The 16,558-nt window shown below is 39.9% G+C and overlaps 1 protein-coding gene across 5 annotated transcripts in view; it reads right to left on the reverse strand.

Annotated features, from left to right (window-relative positions):
• The window catches only part of UTRN (utrophin), a gene marked incomplete at its 3' end in the record, with an annotated part of 322,774 nt that overhangs the window by 75,566 nt on the left and 230,650 nt on the right, over positions 1 to 16,558 (reverse strand). For all 5 annotated transcript variants that reach the window (XM_082215859.1, XM_082215861.1, XM_082215860.1 and 2 more), the window contains one exon: positions 5,723 to 5,852. In XM_082215859.1, the coding sequence (XP_082071985.1) occupies positions 5,723 to 5,852 (130 nt within the window). The remainder of the gene's footprint in view (positions 1 to 5,722; positions 5,853 to 16,558) is intronic.

Consider the following 16,558-nt stretch of genomic DNA (forward strand, 5'->3'; position numbering starts at 1 on the left):
CAAGACAAGATCCAATTAAGTAGTAAAAACGTGTCGTATGTTTCCGAATTTCAGGCTTCCCACAGCATCAGATTGGCCACTGTTAAGGACAGGATCCTGGAGTAGATGGGTTATTGGCCTGATCCAGCAAACTCTTCTTATGTAAGGTATTTTTTAGAAACAAGCAATGTTCAAATGCCAGACAAATACGGAATCAAAACTCAACTACATTTGCACTCCGGGGAAGCTGAACTAGTAACAAGAGAAAAGCAAGTATATGGGGACCTAAGAGTAGTGTGTAATGTCTTGTGACAGTGTTAATATAATACTTAATGAAGTACAGTAAGTTGCTTATATGCCACCAGTAAGAAAAGAATGGCTTTAACGATGCAGGCAGATCCCTCCAACAGGACATACCATCTGTGATATAAACACAGCCCAGTAATTTACAAAAAATACCCACATGTGATTGCAACTAACCACCAGAAAACTATAGCTGAGGCAGTACACCCCTAAATTCCACCTGCTAGAAAGCAACCATGTTTGTTTGTGGCTTCCCAGAAGTATCTGGTTGGCCACTGTGGGTAACATGATGCTGAACTAGACAGGCCATCATTGGTCTGATCCAGCAGGGTATTTTTTATGTTGTTGTAGTAAATATTAATGTCTTCTTGTTTATCAACATATTAAACTGTTGCTTTGGATGTTGGTTGAGGACATGGGGCTGGGGGAACAGTCTGAAAGGAAGAACCAAACAAGAATCACAAGCGGCAATGTGGAAAAGGAAGACTGAAGTTTCTTATCCACTGTTAGTTTCCACTGCACATTAATTAAAAACAAGATTCTACAGATTGTTAGGGCACTTGAAGGGCAACTTTAATTCAGAGTTGCTGTGTAATGGCAAGTGCACTTTCAAATTGGATAAATTCAGGTCCCGAATGTATTACATTTGTGCCTTTTCATTTTAGAAGAGAGCCTCAGAACTGCTTGTAAACTTGATTTTTAAAAAGACATTTACTGCAGAGCTGAAGGCTGACAAATGTACTTTTATGAGCTATAAAGATGCATGCAATCTATTCACTCAAGATATGACTGTATCTTATACATAAATATGCTTGGCATTCTGCTATCCCAACATGTTTTAATGAGCAGCCTACCAATTCCAGGAAAGCTGAAGCCACATTCATAGTTACATTGACTGCTCAGAGTAAAAGTACTAATGAGAAGTTTATTAGTAGTGACAGCTTTCTTTGCAGCAGCTTTTCGTCAGCTTGCCATGTAAGAAGCTGGTGTGATAACACACAACACCTTTGGCAAAAACCACTGCACACTGATTGCTGCCATTTTCTATTTATTTATCTAATGCATTTATTTACTGTAGTTTATCCTGCTTTTCAGACAATAATTGCCTTTCCAGTCACATCAGTTAAACAATAAAAATGAGAGACAGGCCCTTCCATCAGGCTTACAAATTAAAAAGGCATGACACAAGGAAAACAGAGTGCAGGGAAGAGGTATGAAGTTTGGCTTCAAAGTATTATACTACCTCTACTTCAGCAGATACTCGGGGAGTATGAAAAGCTCCCTGAATTATTCTACTAGCTTAAAGGAAAGGAAAACAAGTTAACTTTCTGCTCCATTTGCAACAACATTATTTAAAGTTAACATAGTTATAAAAGGTTTATTAAGCCTCTGGTCAACATGAGTTACAGTGGGGCTTCCAAAATGACAAGTCTAGTTTTAGGGAAAGTACTTTTAATGGCAGCAATTTAAATAAGAAAAAGAATGGCTGAGAGAAGGGGTGGAGGGGTTAGACAACAGGCAAGCATGGATACAGTTTCAGGTTGGGCTTAACAAGTTTGGTTTGTCTATAGCAGACCTCACTAGATAGACACCCTATAATAAACATTGTTACGTAAACTAGGCTACTCTGTGCTGACTCAGTTGCTTTAAACACTATCCTTTCCCACAAACGTGTGGCATTAAAATCCTTGTCCCTTTTACCTGCTCTTAGTTGTGCTTAATGGCCATGGCAGAAGACACAGCTGCAATGCTAAGCCAACCCCTAGCAAAATGTGAATGTGGGTGTGCGACAGTAAAAATTGGGGTCACTTTGCTTCTCCCCTTGTTCTCCTGCTGCCATGCAGGAGTGCTGTGTCCAAAACATGACTACTGGGTTTGTCTTGCTCCAAGCAAACCATAACTGGTAAGCCAATAGCAACTCTTAATTGTTACTCTAGTTGTATAATACTTTGGCTTTATTTCCTTTGAAGGCATTAAAGTTATTTCCACGCTAACTTTTCTACCGAAAATGGAATGTCACAAGTAAATAGGACTTGCATTCTCTGTGTTTTTTCTTAACCAATTCATCAGACCAAAAAATATTTACCTGGGCATCTTCAGAGTATTATACAGAGTTTAAGGCGGACTGAAAAAATCATAATTGGCTGAAACTGTTTGTGTGCCTTTGTCATCACCACAATAAACTTTGCCTTTGCAGATCACATGCACAGTATCAACACCTGGCTAATTATGGCTTCCACCTCTGTTCTTTAAGCCTGCAATATGTAGCCATGTCATGCTGCCTAATAAATAAAGTGCATTCGTGTAAATCACTTGCAACAAGTATTTCTTTTATGATACAACTATGATTTATTGCATTTTTTGCCTTTGCAATTAAAAGGCAGAACAGATGGTGAATGCTTAATTTAGAATGACAGATCTATCAAAGTAACATTTGCAACTGCATAATTACTTGATATTATCAAGGGATCTCACCAATATTCACCAGTTTGCTTCTAAAATCTCTCTCTTTTTCACTTCATTAAAGTTTTTGGCTTGTTCAAAGCTCTTGCCAAATCAAGCTTTGGACTTCTGTTGCATCCTGCCATTATTAGGTAAACCAAAATGGTGACAGGAAATATGTTTTCAAAGTCACCTCTATGTAGCAAGAAAGATATATGCATTACAAGACCATGCCAGCTAGGTATTGAATATGTGCAGATACCCCAAGATACCTAGGAATATGCCTACATGTCGATGTAAAAAAAAAAAAGTGGTGAGAGGGGGTGGGACTAGTGACCAGGCTCCAAGGATTAGGGAGGTCAATGAATGTGCCTGGTCTATGAATTAAAAACCTCGTACTTTATAATGAACCAGTAGTTCTGAAGGAGTCAATGCTAATAGTTCATGAGTATGAGACTCTATTAGGGACGCAGGTGGCGCTGTGGGTTAAACCACAGAGCCTAGGACTTGCTGATCAGAAGGTCGGTGGTTCGAATCCCCACTCCTGTTGCTCGGTCCCTGCTCCTGCCAACCTAGCAGTTCTAAAGCACATCAAAGTGCAAGTAGATAAATAGGTACTGCTCCGGTGGGAAGGTAAACAGCGTTTCCGTGCACTGCTCTGGTTCGCCAGAAGCGGCTTAGTCATGCTGGCCATATGAGCGAGAAGCTGTCTGCAGACAAACGCCAGCTCCCTTGGCCAATAAAGCAAGATGAGCGCCCCAACCCCAGAGTCGGCCACAACTGGACCTAATAGTCAGGGGTCCCTTTACCTATGAGACTCTATTAGTAACTACACTTCATCTACATGTAAAATTTATTCCAGTATTTGCCATGTTCTTTTGCACAACTGTTTACAGGACAGCTCCACTGCCAGAATTTCTGGCTAGAACATCTCTGGGTACAACTCACTGTTTGCAGTCCTTTCCCTTCTTACTTTATACTGGTGATTCTGGAATAGTCTGACAAGCTTTGGGTCAAGTAAGAGGAACCTATACTGTGGACCATAGACCTGCCAGTAGTGCCCCAGTTTCCATGACGGAAAGGGGGAGCACTGGCACTGTGTTAGAATGATAGCACAGAAATGATCCAAACTGCTGTGGTTCCTATACCACCAAAGAGCCAAATGTTCACCCAAAGGCTATCAATCGTTGGCCCAGGGAGAAAAGAATGGCTGAGCCGCTACTTCTTCAACCATCCCTTCCTCCTGGATTCAAATATGCATGGTAGATCTGGCCCTAGTTTTCCCAGCCTCTTGCAGTGGGGACAACCGCTAGCACCACTACACAGCTCACATTTATCTAAGAGCCGAACATGGCCAACAGCATGACTTGAGCATGTCTAATGTTTACTCTCTCTAATTAATGGGAAGTTGGAAATTGGGATCAGAAATATGGCACACATGGTCCAAGGGGTCATCCTCTCCCAATTAAGACTGTCCCAGGAGAGAATGTTGCACTGGCACCAAAGGGATTTCCCCTCCAAAATCCAAAACAAAGGAAATGGAAAATGCCCAAGGGTAGGATGGTAGGATGGGGGGGGGGGGTTATGTGGTTTCTTAGTGATGTGCACAACTAAAAGCTTCGAAGCTTTCAGAATTAGTGCTTGTATCATTTGTTTGGGGTTTTTTTAATAAATATGATTAAGTTGAAAGAAGCCAGGTGTTAATTAGCTACTAAAAACCCAGCTAGTCTTTAAATGAGGCAATTTACCACAGCAGTGCTCGCCAGCCTAATATACTCAACTACTGAATGAATATTACTGATTACCATCTTCTCATAATGCAGTGGTCTGAACAAATTTGAACTTGGAAAATATTTTTCATAATAATTCTCCCAATTTAGATCAGCTATATTATACATCTCATCAAAGCTACCTAATGTAGCATAGTATCCATCTGACTGTTCAAAACAGCTGGGGGACAGGATCCAGTAAAGGAGGCTGGCAAAGAACTAGCCTGGGGAAAATGTTCATTTGTTTTAATCAGCAAGCATTCATAATGGAAACCCGGAGTCAAAGAGGAAGAAACTAGGAAAGGCGAAGTTGTGCACACAGTACAATTGCATAAAATTAAAATGTGTTTATGCAACAGATAGTTTCTTACAACACCAGTTGTTCCCAATTAATAGAACAATAGAAAAGCAGGCCAGGAAAAGCCAACAAAGCTGTCATGAAATAATTTTATTTTATTTTTTTACTTTCTGGCAAATAAATCTCTTGTAAGTGTGTTTAGGATTGCAGACGTCATGAACTAAAAGCAGTCTACCATAGTATGCATTTTGTTCCTGTTAATGTCCTCTAAAAACAGACTGAATTTATTATGTATTTTGAAAGTATAATATGCAATGTGAGCGAGTATCTGAATCCCCACTCTGGTTCTGTGTTTGATATGCACAGTTGTACTGCTATAAAACAAGGATGGGAATCTGGATAGGTAGCAACTCCCATCATCCTTGACCACTGGCTGAAGCTGATGGGAATTGTGTCTCAGACATCTGAAGGGCCACATCCCCCCATCCCTGATATGCACAGAACATATTCGTAAGGCTAGTAAAACTTAAAAGAGAAAACAGTGGTCGAGGTAACATAATCATACCTGATCAGGAGCCTTCTGGGCAAAACATTTTGCAACTGTCAGGACAATCAGAAAATTGTTTCTTATATATCATGTTTCTACAGCGGTGTTACACCAAACTGTGTTGCACCAGTAACAGCAATATACACATAAACAGACGGTATCGCTTGTAAAACTGCCCAATCTCTTGTCGTGGACAATTCACCAGCTATAATAATGTTCTCCAACTGTCAGGATTTATTTATTTATTTTATTTTATTTTATTTAAATGGTACTACTGTGGTGTTCCCTAGACCACACACAATTCACTTAAAGTTATTTGGAGAACAATGAATATTCATCAGGGGAATCACATATTCAACAAAGAAGCTGGGTTTAAAAACTGACCTGACTTTGAGTGTACGTTTTTTCTTGGTTCTTCGGGGCCTTCGATTGGTTGATCAGCGAGGAACACTCGTGCTTGGTCTACAGCATTCAAAATGGCTTGCTCTTTATCCTTCAACTCACGCCTTAGTGCCTTTCCAAAAGAAAAACATTGGAGTCAGTTTTGATCTAAGGCTGCAGTCAATGTACAGTACTGCAACTCTCCATTTTCATCTCTTTGACCTAACTTGGAGCTATGGCTAGAGGTTTTATTACAATCAAGCGGCATATAAATTTTCTTAAATAAAATAAATGGTTCATTGCATTTAGAATCTCTGTGAAATAACATTATTTATCCACCATGGATCCAGTCTTGTCATCATTTATCATCATTGGGTGGGGGGGGAGCTGCTGCTTTTCAATGCACACCTGCAGAGTTCTGCTTAATTAGAAAGCTCTGATCCCCAAACCTTGCCTTTTGTTTCATGGTTGGGGGAGGGGAAAATGTGATTTTCATTCCCCCCTCCTTTTTTTGGGGTGTGTGTGTTCCTTTTCAATGTGCCCTCTACAGTTTTCTATATTCAGAAGCCACAAATGGAAAACACGGTCAGTATTTCAGATATGCGAGCAGCGAGCGTTTATTAATGTGCATTCATTAATACACAAGGTTTGAGGCAGGGCTGTAAACAGACAGGTCAGAAAGAAATGAAAATGCAGGCAATGATTCTGTAATTAAGTTATAACACTACTGTGTTAGCAACAGCTGTTTTGAAAATTAACATAGTTAATTAGGTAATTATCACTGTGTTGTGTTTTTCTTAATTTCATGTCTGACAGTAAGAACAATTTGACAGTGGAGCAGATTCCCACGAGAGGTGGTGGACTCTCCTTTCTTGGTGGCTTCTAAGCAGAGGTTGTATGGTTATCTGTCATGTATGATCTTCTTCTTTGGCAATCACTTGTTGCCGAATAAGATTGTCTTCCATGAACATGGTCTTAACACTGAGTCCGTAAGTGACTGTGGAGGCCAATTCTAGATTCCACAGTGAGGACACAGGTTTTCGGGTGGGAACTGATCAAAGTGAGGGTTTTCTAAACGTGCCTCTTAGCATGTTTTGTCCTGAGTTCGAGCGTCTTCAAAGTCCATGACACCTTTGGTAAAGGATGTTCTTCAATTGGGGTGCTTGTAGACCAGTGTTTCCCAATTGTCAGTGTTTATACTACATTATTTTTTTTAGATTTACCTTGAGAGAGTCTTTAAACCTCTTTCATTGTCCACCGGTATTTTGCTTTCCATTCTTGAGTTGGGAATAGAGTAGTTGGTTTGGAAGACAATAATCAGGCATCCGAACAACATGACCAGTCTAATGGAGTTGATGTTGAAGAATCATTGCTTCAACACTGGTGATCTTTGCTTCTTCCAGTACACTGGCATTAGTCTTCCCAAGTGATATGTATAATTTTTTGGAGCTGCCTACCTGGGCCAACAAGGGCCAACATTGATGCCACAATCCAGCATCGCCTGAGCTCTGCAAATGCAACTTTATCGCAATTGAAATGCAGAGCGTTTGAGGACCGGGACATTCACAGGGAAACCAAAATGCTTGTTTACAAAGCTTTTTTACTACCAACCTTACTATATGCTTGTGAAACATGGACCACTTATAAACGCCATCTCCTCGAAAGATTCCATTAATGTATGATCTAGCTTGCAAGGGATTGGGCTAGATAACCTTCATGGTGCCTTCCACCTCTATAATTCTAGGATTCTATGATTTCCCTATGACTTACAAGTCGTCCCCACAAGGCTGTGTGTATATAAAGCAGGATAACACTGCATGCATCTGATAAAACAGACCAAAGTCCACAAAAGCATATGCCATAATAATTCATTAGTCTTTAAGGCACCACAAGACTCACAGTAACTTGCTCCTTTTACTAAACCGGAGTCAGTTGAAAAGTATGCAGTGCAGCAATAACTAGAATGCAGTAATATTCCACACAGAAAAATACATCTTTAATATGTATGAAAATACATCTGATGTAAGCATCCTCTAACATGCCACCTTTATCATATTCAGAAGACAGTACTTGAATGAAAATCAAGACTTTAAAGGAAGATAAAAATAGAGCACAAAAATTCAAGAGCATGAAGAGGGTTGTAATAGTAATTTTTTATTATTTCATTAAAAATTTGATAACGCGCTTCAGAAGTACATCTTATTTTCCATAAGGGCAAATTGTAAGAGATAGAACTTTATGAGCAGGGACCTATCACATATTTATTTAAAAGTTATATATGAATATATATGTGCACCATGGCCTCAAGCCCTCCTTAGTAGCTTGCCATGTCCTTTGATCTCTGGTTCAATGTTGCCAGGGCCAAGTAATCCCTGTGGGGAACTGTCCCCAGATCTAGACTGGGGGATGAATTCTCCTGCTCAGTTTAGGCAGGGACGTATTTTGGGTTCCCTCAATTACTCATTTTTCCGATCTTTAATTCAGTTTCCCATATTTCTGCATTAGCTTAGGGTTTTTTTAAGTCCTCATGAACACTTCTCAATGTTTAATCACAGACTTTTAATACACACATTTTTGTATGCAATCTTGCCTGATATATACATCTTTGCAAGCAATTTCCCTAATGTAATGCATTTTTAATGATTTTTTTTTACTAAAGTGGGCATTATAATGCACATTTGTCCCTAATATCTGCAGTTCTGACACATCTCTAGGATGGACAACTGCATCACAACATTTGAAGAAGTGAGGTTTTTGAAAGAAAACTGTTTCAGTTCCTCTATTGTTTCTACTGTCGGGACGCGGGTGGCGCTGTGGGTAAAAGCCTCAGCGCCTAGGGCTGGCTGATCGAAAGGTCGGCGGTTCGAATCCCCGTGGCGGGGTGCGCTCCCGTTGCTCGGTCCCAGCGCCTGCCAACCTAGCAGTTTGAAAGCACCCCCAGGTGCAAGTAGATAAATAGGGATCGCTTACTGGCAGGAAGGTAAACGGCGTTTCCGTGTGCTGCGCTGGCTCACCAGATGCGGCTTTGTCATGCTGGCCACGTGACCCGGAAGTGTCTCCGGACAGCGCTGGCCCCCGGCCTCTTGAGTGAGATGGGCACACAACCCTAGAGTCTGTCAAGACTGGCCCGTACGGGCAGGGGTACCTTTCCCTTTCCCTTTATTGTTTCAGGAGGTGCAAATTAGGCAAGTTTACATAAAACAGGTCTCAATTTCTTCCCATCCCTAGCTCAGTGTCTGTTAGAGCAGCTGCTGGACTGGATTTTTCACATGTAATAAGCAGAAAATTCTGCCCTCTTCATCATACTGCATTTTTCTTCTCACTGGGTAAACAGCAACCCCAGTTCTAGAACAGTAGCTCTCCATTGCCACATGACTTACTGCTTCCTGGAAGCAGTTTGCAACATGGAACAGAGGCCTATTTAGACAAAAATCCGAAATCCCACTAGGAATGTCTATTGTTGAACAGTCAAATCCTAACATTTGACATTGTATTCCATTGCCCTTTTTTCTTCTAAATGTCAGAAAATGCCTGGTGAACAGTAGTATCTATTCTGTTGAATAAAAGGCATTCTTACCAGTTAGAAACACTTTGTGTTTGCATGCAATTATTTTACTTTATTTCTTTGCCCTGTAAGCTGTGGTACAAACTAAAATCAGGAAACAGAACTATACACATTTATCCACAATTGCCTGCTGTCTACTTTGGTCTGTTCTGTTCTCTCCCTAAACTGAAAACAGAAAAACATCACTTGCTTATTTTAACTGGAAAGATCATTAACGATACAGAGGTTCCCCATTCCTTCACTATACCAAGAAAACCCATGAAGGTGTTGCCTTCTCTCTAGAATATGTTGGTGGAAATGTGGAATATCTTTTCCCCAAAGCTATTATTTCCTCAAAATGAGCTCCAACAAAATTCACTTTAGGACTGGGCTTGCATAATCTTTATGATGAACGCCTGTAGTATAGACTTACCTTTTAAGTCAGAAATCACATTGCAACAATTCCCCCCCCAAAAAAAATACATCCCCAAAAATGTATTGTACAGCACTATCAACCCAAAAAAACATCACATGTATTTTAAAAGAACTATCTCATTTTTAGCTTTATCAAACAATTTACACAGGCTTCTACTGAACAGGTAAGTCTGCTAAAGTTTTTTGATAGAGGAAGGTGAGGCCATTTTCAATTAGAAAACATGAGGATTTCTTAAAAACAGAACACATCATCTAAATCACTTTTATTAGGCACCAGTGAAGTAAAGGCACTTTTTATTTGAGCCTGAATCCTTTGGGTCTTTCACAGGTTTATGTCCCAATACCATCCACTGGTATTGAATTACCCTCTAATTATACTGAGACAGGTGTTGGAGAAATTTGTTTCTTTTATAGTTATGGGTGGAAATGGAAAGCTCTTGAGGTTGAAGCGACTGAGGAAAAACAGTTTTTATATGGCTTACAAGAAATCAAGAGACTTTGTTGTAATGCAGATTCTGTGTTGTAACAAAAGAAACTTTATCAAGGCATTATATCAACTTGTGAACAGGAATCTGCCCTTTTCTTGGGGCAGATCATAAAATCACCTTGCAACTTTCCACAGGGCCTGCAAGACAGAGCTGTTCCGCCTGGCCTTCAGCTTAGACTCACTCTGACCCCTTATATGGGATTTGGTATATAAATTTTGCCTTGGCTTTTTTGCTGGCCCGTGTAGGACTAGCATGGATAGCTGGCTCGGGTGAATATCTGATGTTTCCTCCCTTTATGGTCTTGATTTATGGGCTACTACTAAAACAAGGCTGAATTTTAAGCTGTATTTTAAGCCGTATTTTAATTAACTGTTTGTTTGTCGTTGTTTTTTCTATTACGTAATTTATATTTGGTGTTAGCCGCCCTCAGCCTAGCCCTGGCTGGGGAGGGTGGACTTTAAATAAAATGTTGTTGTTGTTATAAAACAAAGGTGAATTTCAGCAACTGATCCACTTCAAAATAGTCTCATGTATGAGCTCATGTATGTTGTGAGGATAAAAACTATGCACACAAATTTAAAACTTTGTCCCATGCATCCTCTGAGTGTTGCATTTCAAACCCATTTTACTTTATTCATAAAATGCTGATTTTATTAAATAGTAGTTGGGCTACAGAAGGCATCAGAAGCCTTTTGGGAGCAATAGAAACTTTGAGAAAGTACTGTGGGTTCCAATCACAAAATGGCTACCAGGTACGCATGGCATGACAAAGAAATTATAGGGAGAATAAGGTCATTGCTGTTACCTCCTGGGCAATCTTATACTTCATGTAGGAAGTCAGCTATGGCCTGCTTGTCCAGATTGTGGAGATCACACAATACTGATTACACACACACAAAAACCCCCCACAATGCTGCTGCTGTTTAGTAACAGGAAGTATTGACCAGTATCAGGGAAAACATACAAGATAACCACATCATGCTCACTCCCTCTTTTGCACAATGAGACCAAAGACACACGCATCTCTCTCACACACACTTTTACACTTCCACAGCCACACACCCTCTTTCTCTGCCCAAATGTATCTGTCCCCCCCTCTCTCTCGCAAACCACCCATACAGACCACCCACCACTTTCTCTTGTGATCGCTCTGTCTCTCTCTCTCACACACACAAACATATCCCCTTCTCCTCTTACAGACTTCACATGTATAAGCTCTCTCCCCTCCCTCTCTCATTCACCCAGTGCTTTTTTCTGGCGGGGGGGGGGGGACACAGGGATATGCATAGCCCTAAACATTTTGCGAATCTTTGTGCTTTTGTCCATTTGCTGTATTTATTTTTCCCAATTTGAACTATAAAATTGATTTTCTTGCGTCAAAATGAGAGTACAGTGGTACCTCGGGTTACATACGCTTCAGGTTACAGACTCTGCTAACCCAGAAATAGCACCTCGGGTTAAGAACTTTGCTTCAGGGTGAGAACAGAAATCGTGCTCCGGCGGCGCGGCAGCAGCAGGAGGCCCCATTAGCAAAAGTGGTGCTTCAGGTTAAGAACAGTTTCAGGTTAAGAACGGACCTCTGGAACGAATTAAGTACTTAACCTGAGGTACCACTGTACCCCTAAACACTTTTTCAGAAAAAAAGCACTGCATAGACCACATAAGCATTTCTGCCACTCACCCTGCTCAACTGCATCTATATCAAACACACACACACAGAGAGAGAGAGAGAGGGAGGGAGAGAGAAGCCTCTACAGGTGAAGGAAGTTCCTGTCATCTTTCTTTAAAAATCAGAAACAATAAAGAAACAATTCAAAAAATGCACTAGGGTCACCTACCGAGTGCCTACAAGCAACCCCCGAGATACAGCTTTATGAATCAATGCATTGCAAGTAACAAAGGTCTAGTCAGAAGCTTATTTCCATTTTAAGAAAAGAAAAGACAACCCCTGTTGAGTATATTATAGGTTCACGGCAAAGTCCTCAGAAGTGCTAAGAGATATCTTAATTCTTTAAAAAGAAGAAAAAAGAATGTGGAATATTTGTATTAGTGACTGAACACAAATCGGTTCTGGAGGAAGGGTTTTTTTAAAAAAAAATACATCTAAACAGTAAAATTAATGCACATTTATATTTGATTAAAAGGGTTAAGACTAAGATCAACTCCTGAGAGAAAAATAACTTGATTAAAGCAGAGCTTTAACCAGTGCAACTTCACACAAATGTGACAGGATTCAACTAAGGCCAGGAATGCAGAAAAACATTGCTTAATTGAGAAAAGATTACAAAAGCCTGAAGAATAATTATTTTAATTAAAGTCTGCCAGTACCATTTTACATAACTATATGAATTTGTGGTTACAAATTTAGACTTTGGTTTCCCAGAGCAATTACTGGTTCAGCTCAAGGAAGGCTAAAAATATATATACACCAAAGTAAAAAAAAATTCCTTCCAGTATCTGAAGAAGTGTGCATGCACACGAAAGCTGTATCTGAAGAATTGTGCATGCAAAATTTGTGTATCTGAAGAAGTGTGCATGCACACGAAAGCTCATACCAAGAACTAACTTAGTTGGTCTTTAAGGTGCTACTGGAAGGAATTTTTTTTATTTTGTCTATGGCAGACCAACACGGCTACCTATCTGTAACTGGATATACACCAAAGGTTATGGAATACACAAAAAATACGGGAACGCAGTCTTGTAAACCATTCAGAGGTCTTTAGTTCTACTAAGTAGTAGATACATTTTGTTAAATAAAAGAAGTAAATAAGAACAGACACCAGTGATAGCTATTTGTCATTTTATGTTGTGAAACACCCTGCGATCTATGGATGAAGGGTGGTATACAAATTTAATATAAATAAATTTTAAAAGAAACATTATTTCAGTGCTTTAAGAATATCCATAAGTAACACTGAATATTGTTTAAGAATACTTTTTTCCAGGGTGGGGGGAAACAAGGGCAAAATAGGGGTTGAACTGTTCTGCCTTCTCTTTGTCACTAATTAACATGCCAGCATCCTGACTGAGCAGATGGCCTGTCATTTCCTTCCTTCTCTTTCAAACATTCCTGAAAAACACATTTTTACAGCTCTGAGCATCCCTAACTAGCCTCAGCTAATTCTCAGCTTTAGCTTTCCTGTCATTGTGCCTATAAGTCTGGCCCACACATCTATGTGCATTCTGTCCACCCTTCCATTTCTTCTTCATTTTCAGCAAAGGACTAAGCATTTTCAGATGTCTCTCAGATTTATCTCTTGGAATTATTTTGGAGATTATCTTGAAGATTGCACTTTTAGCAATTCCTTCCTCAGGAACTTTCATCCATGTTGGGTTCTTTTTTCTGTTAGTTTGGCCAGTGAATTTGGCATGGAGACTTAACGCTTGAAGTGTGTTGTAAAATGGTCACAGCAGGCAACCTAAGGCCTCCAAGCCAGTTGCATTCCAAACATATGAGTTATCCCACTTCATCTTAGTTATGCTTAACACTTAAACTTTTTCATGAATTCAGATAACTCAGAAATAGGAGATATGTGCTACCATAGTTCAGAATACTCTAAAAACAGAAATACATTTGCGTATTGATAGGGTTTACTTTTGTAGTTTTGTAACACATTTCCTGGACAATTTGCTACATGTTAAAAAGCCCCTCTCAAAAATCATATTTGTTTCTGCAATTGCTTGCATTCACTTATCACATGGGACTTCAAAGTTTCAACTATGATCCCAAAATTTTACATTTGTCAATAGTCTCATGGAAAACAATTTGGTGAATGTATTTTGAGGTACATATTCTTTTGCCCTTAACCATACCATATAGTGTCACTGAATCCAGAGTCAAAACTAATTAATTAAGTTGTTGTTTCAGACTGTGAAGTATGCAATTAGTACCAGCTAAGCTAATGATATGAAAATCAGCATTAAATGCGCCTTGCAAACAGATCTCACAATATGCTCACCACAGAAAGTTGCAGCAAAATCTGTTTTGTGTATATATGCATAAAAACCAAAGTAAACTGTTGTCAACAGGATTCCTGAAATTGGCGTGTGGAGTGCAACATAATAGGAAAACACAAAAGTTCATAACAGGAATAAACAAAATATAATACAGAGGATAAAACTGTCAGATTCCATCCCTGCAGTGGCAAAGCTGCAAGCTCCGCTACCGGGGGCGGAGAGCAGGCGGGGGCATGGCTAGTGCCCCCGGGGTGCGTGGCACGTGTCCGGGTGTGTGTGTGTGCCGCAATGGCCCCCTACCGAAATAGTGGTGCGGAGGGTGGTCTGCTCCCTCCGCACCCCCGTTCCTCCGCCAGTGCACCTCTGTCCATTCTGAACAGAAGAGTATTGACAATTACAAGCAAGATGCTTTTTGCTTGATGTTTCAGTACACAACAGATTCTTTAGTGACCATGAAATCCGAGAAGGCTGGTGAGCAATGGATCTTGGATGTTTTTATAGAAAGAAGAAGAAATCAACACTAAACACCGTGCTTTAAAACCCAGGACCCTTAACTCGTCTCCTGAGTAGTCCTTACTAGGTTAAGGCTCTGCTAGATTTATACACTCACGGTAGGCTCTACCATCTGTTGTTTAATCTCTGTGTCATTTTATTTCCGAGTCTTTATCAGACACTATCTTTTTAAAAGTAGCATCTAGTTTCTCTTACTAAAACCCTGAGAAAACCATTACTAATAAAAAAAAGAAAAATGCATTGCAAATTTATGTATAGTTAATTTGCAATATTTCCAGTCTTTTAATTCTAGTTATTTTAGAAGTGGGTGGGATGTTTTTAATGTATTTATTTTTTCCCTTGGTTTTAATGTATCTATGTGGGTTTTTTGTTGGTTGGTTGGTTGGTTGGTTGTAAATCATTTTGGGTTGCCAAAATTTGGATCGGGCAAGATAAACTGACTAACATATTTAACAAATGATCATCATCCCGATTCTGATATGCTGGTTGCATAAACCAGATACTCCTGTCTGCCACAGCCAACATGGTCAGGGATGATGGGAGTTGTATTTCAACAATCTGGAGGGAAGAGGCTCTGAATCATGGACACATATGAAAAGCCTTTCAGATTTTTCCCCTGGAACACTTCTAAGATAGTGAGGATGTCATTTCTCTAGAAGCTTATAGATTATCTTAAATGTACCACACTGATTTTGGCAACCCAAAATCATTTACAATCAACCAACCAACCAAAAACCCCACATAGATACATTAAAATCAAGTGGTGGAAAAATACATCAAAAACATCCCACCCACTTCTAAAAGGCCACTTATAGTTAAAGGCAATCCACTAACAGGTAGAAATGGCCCATTCCTGTGTTGCCCCCCTCCAGATCTCTCCTGGAGGGGCCACATGAAGAAGGGCCTCAGATGATGATCACAGGTGGTTTCATATGGGGAGAGGAAGACCTTGGAAGTACTGCAGCCCTGAGCCATTGAAGCTTTATCAGTCAAAACCAGCACTTTGAATTGGGCCGGAAACGAAGGGGATCAATATGTGGAACTATTAATGCCCTCCTCCCCTTCCCTATTAGAAACAAAGTAAAGCTGTAATTTGTCTTCTAAAAACTAAGAAATATTTTAAAGATATGATTAAATCAAACTGAAAATGCCTCAGCAATTGAAGGAAAGTATTTGGTACATACATGCTAAGAGGGGAAAAAGTTATTCCTTAGCCCTTTCTTCAGAAACGTTCAACACAATATTTATAGCACAATTTCCAGTGGGATAGTTATGTTAGCCTGTTGCGGGAAAATCAACAGAGTCTAGTGGCACATTAAAGGCTAACACACTTACTGTGGCATAAACTTTCACTGACTAGAGACCACATGAAGCATAATCCTCAGCTGCCAGGTTATATGATATACACATGAGTGCAAAGCAAGGGGGTGGGACCTGTGGCCCTCCAGATATTGTGGACTCCAGTTCCCATTAGCCCCCACCAACATTGTCAGTGGTCAGGGACAATAGGAGCTGTAATCCAGACCATCTAGAGGGTCACAGGTTCCGCAGGAAGAAGAATATAGAAGTTGAGAATGAAATGGCATGGGAATGAAAAATTGCTGTCCGTGACAATTCATTTAAGATTGTGAATGTATGTAAAATTACTGTGACCCTTCATAACACCAGTAATTGGTGATAACACAATCATTTAGCAGCAGTGAGTAAACTAACATTTGTAGTGGAATTAAATTTGAATAATTTGTAGATACGCAGGATATACCATATTTTTCGCACTATAAGACACACTTTTTCCCTCCTAAAAAGTAAGGGGAAATGTGTGTGCGTCTTATGGGGTGAATGCAGGCTGAACAGATATCGCCAAAGCCAGAACAGCAGGAAGGATTGCTGCGCAATCTTGCT

The sequence above is a fragment of the Podarcis vaucheri genome, assembly GCF_965113315.1.
Source record: "Podarcis vaucheri genome assembly, chromosome: 3".
Classification (NCBI taxonomy): Eukaryota; Metazoa; Chordata; class Lepidosauria; order Squamata; family Lacertidae; genus Podarcis; species Podarcis vaucheri.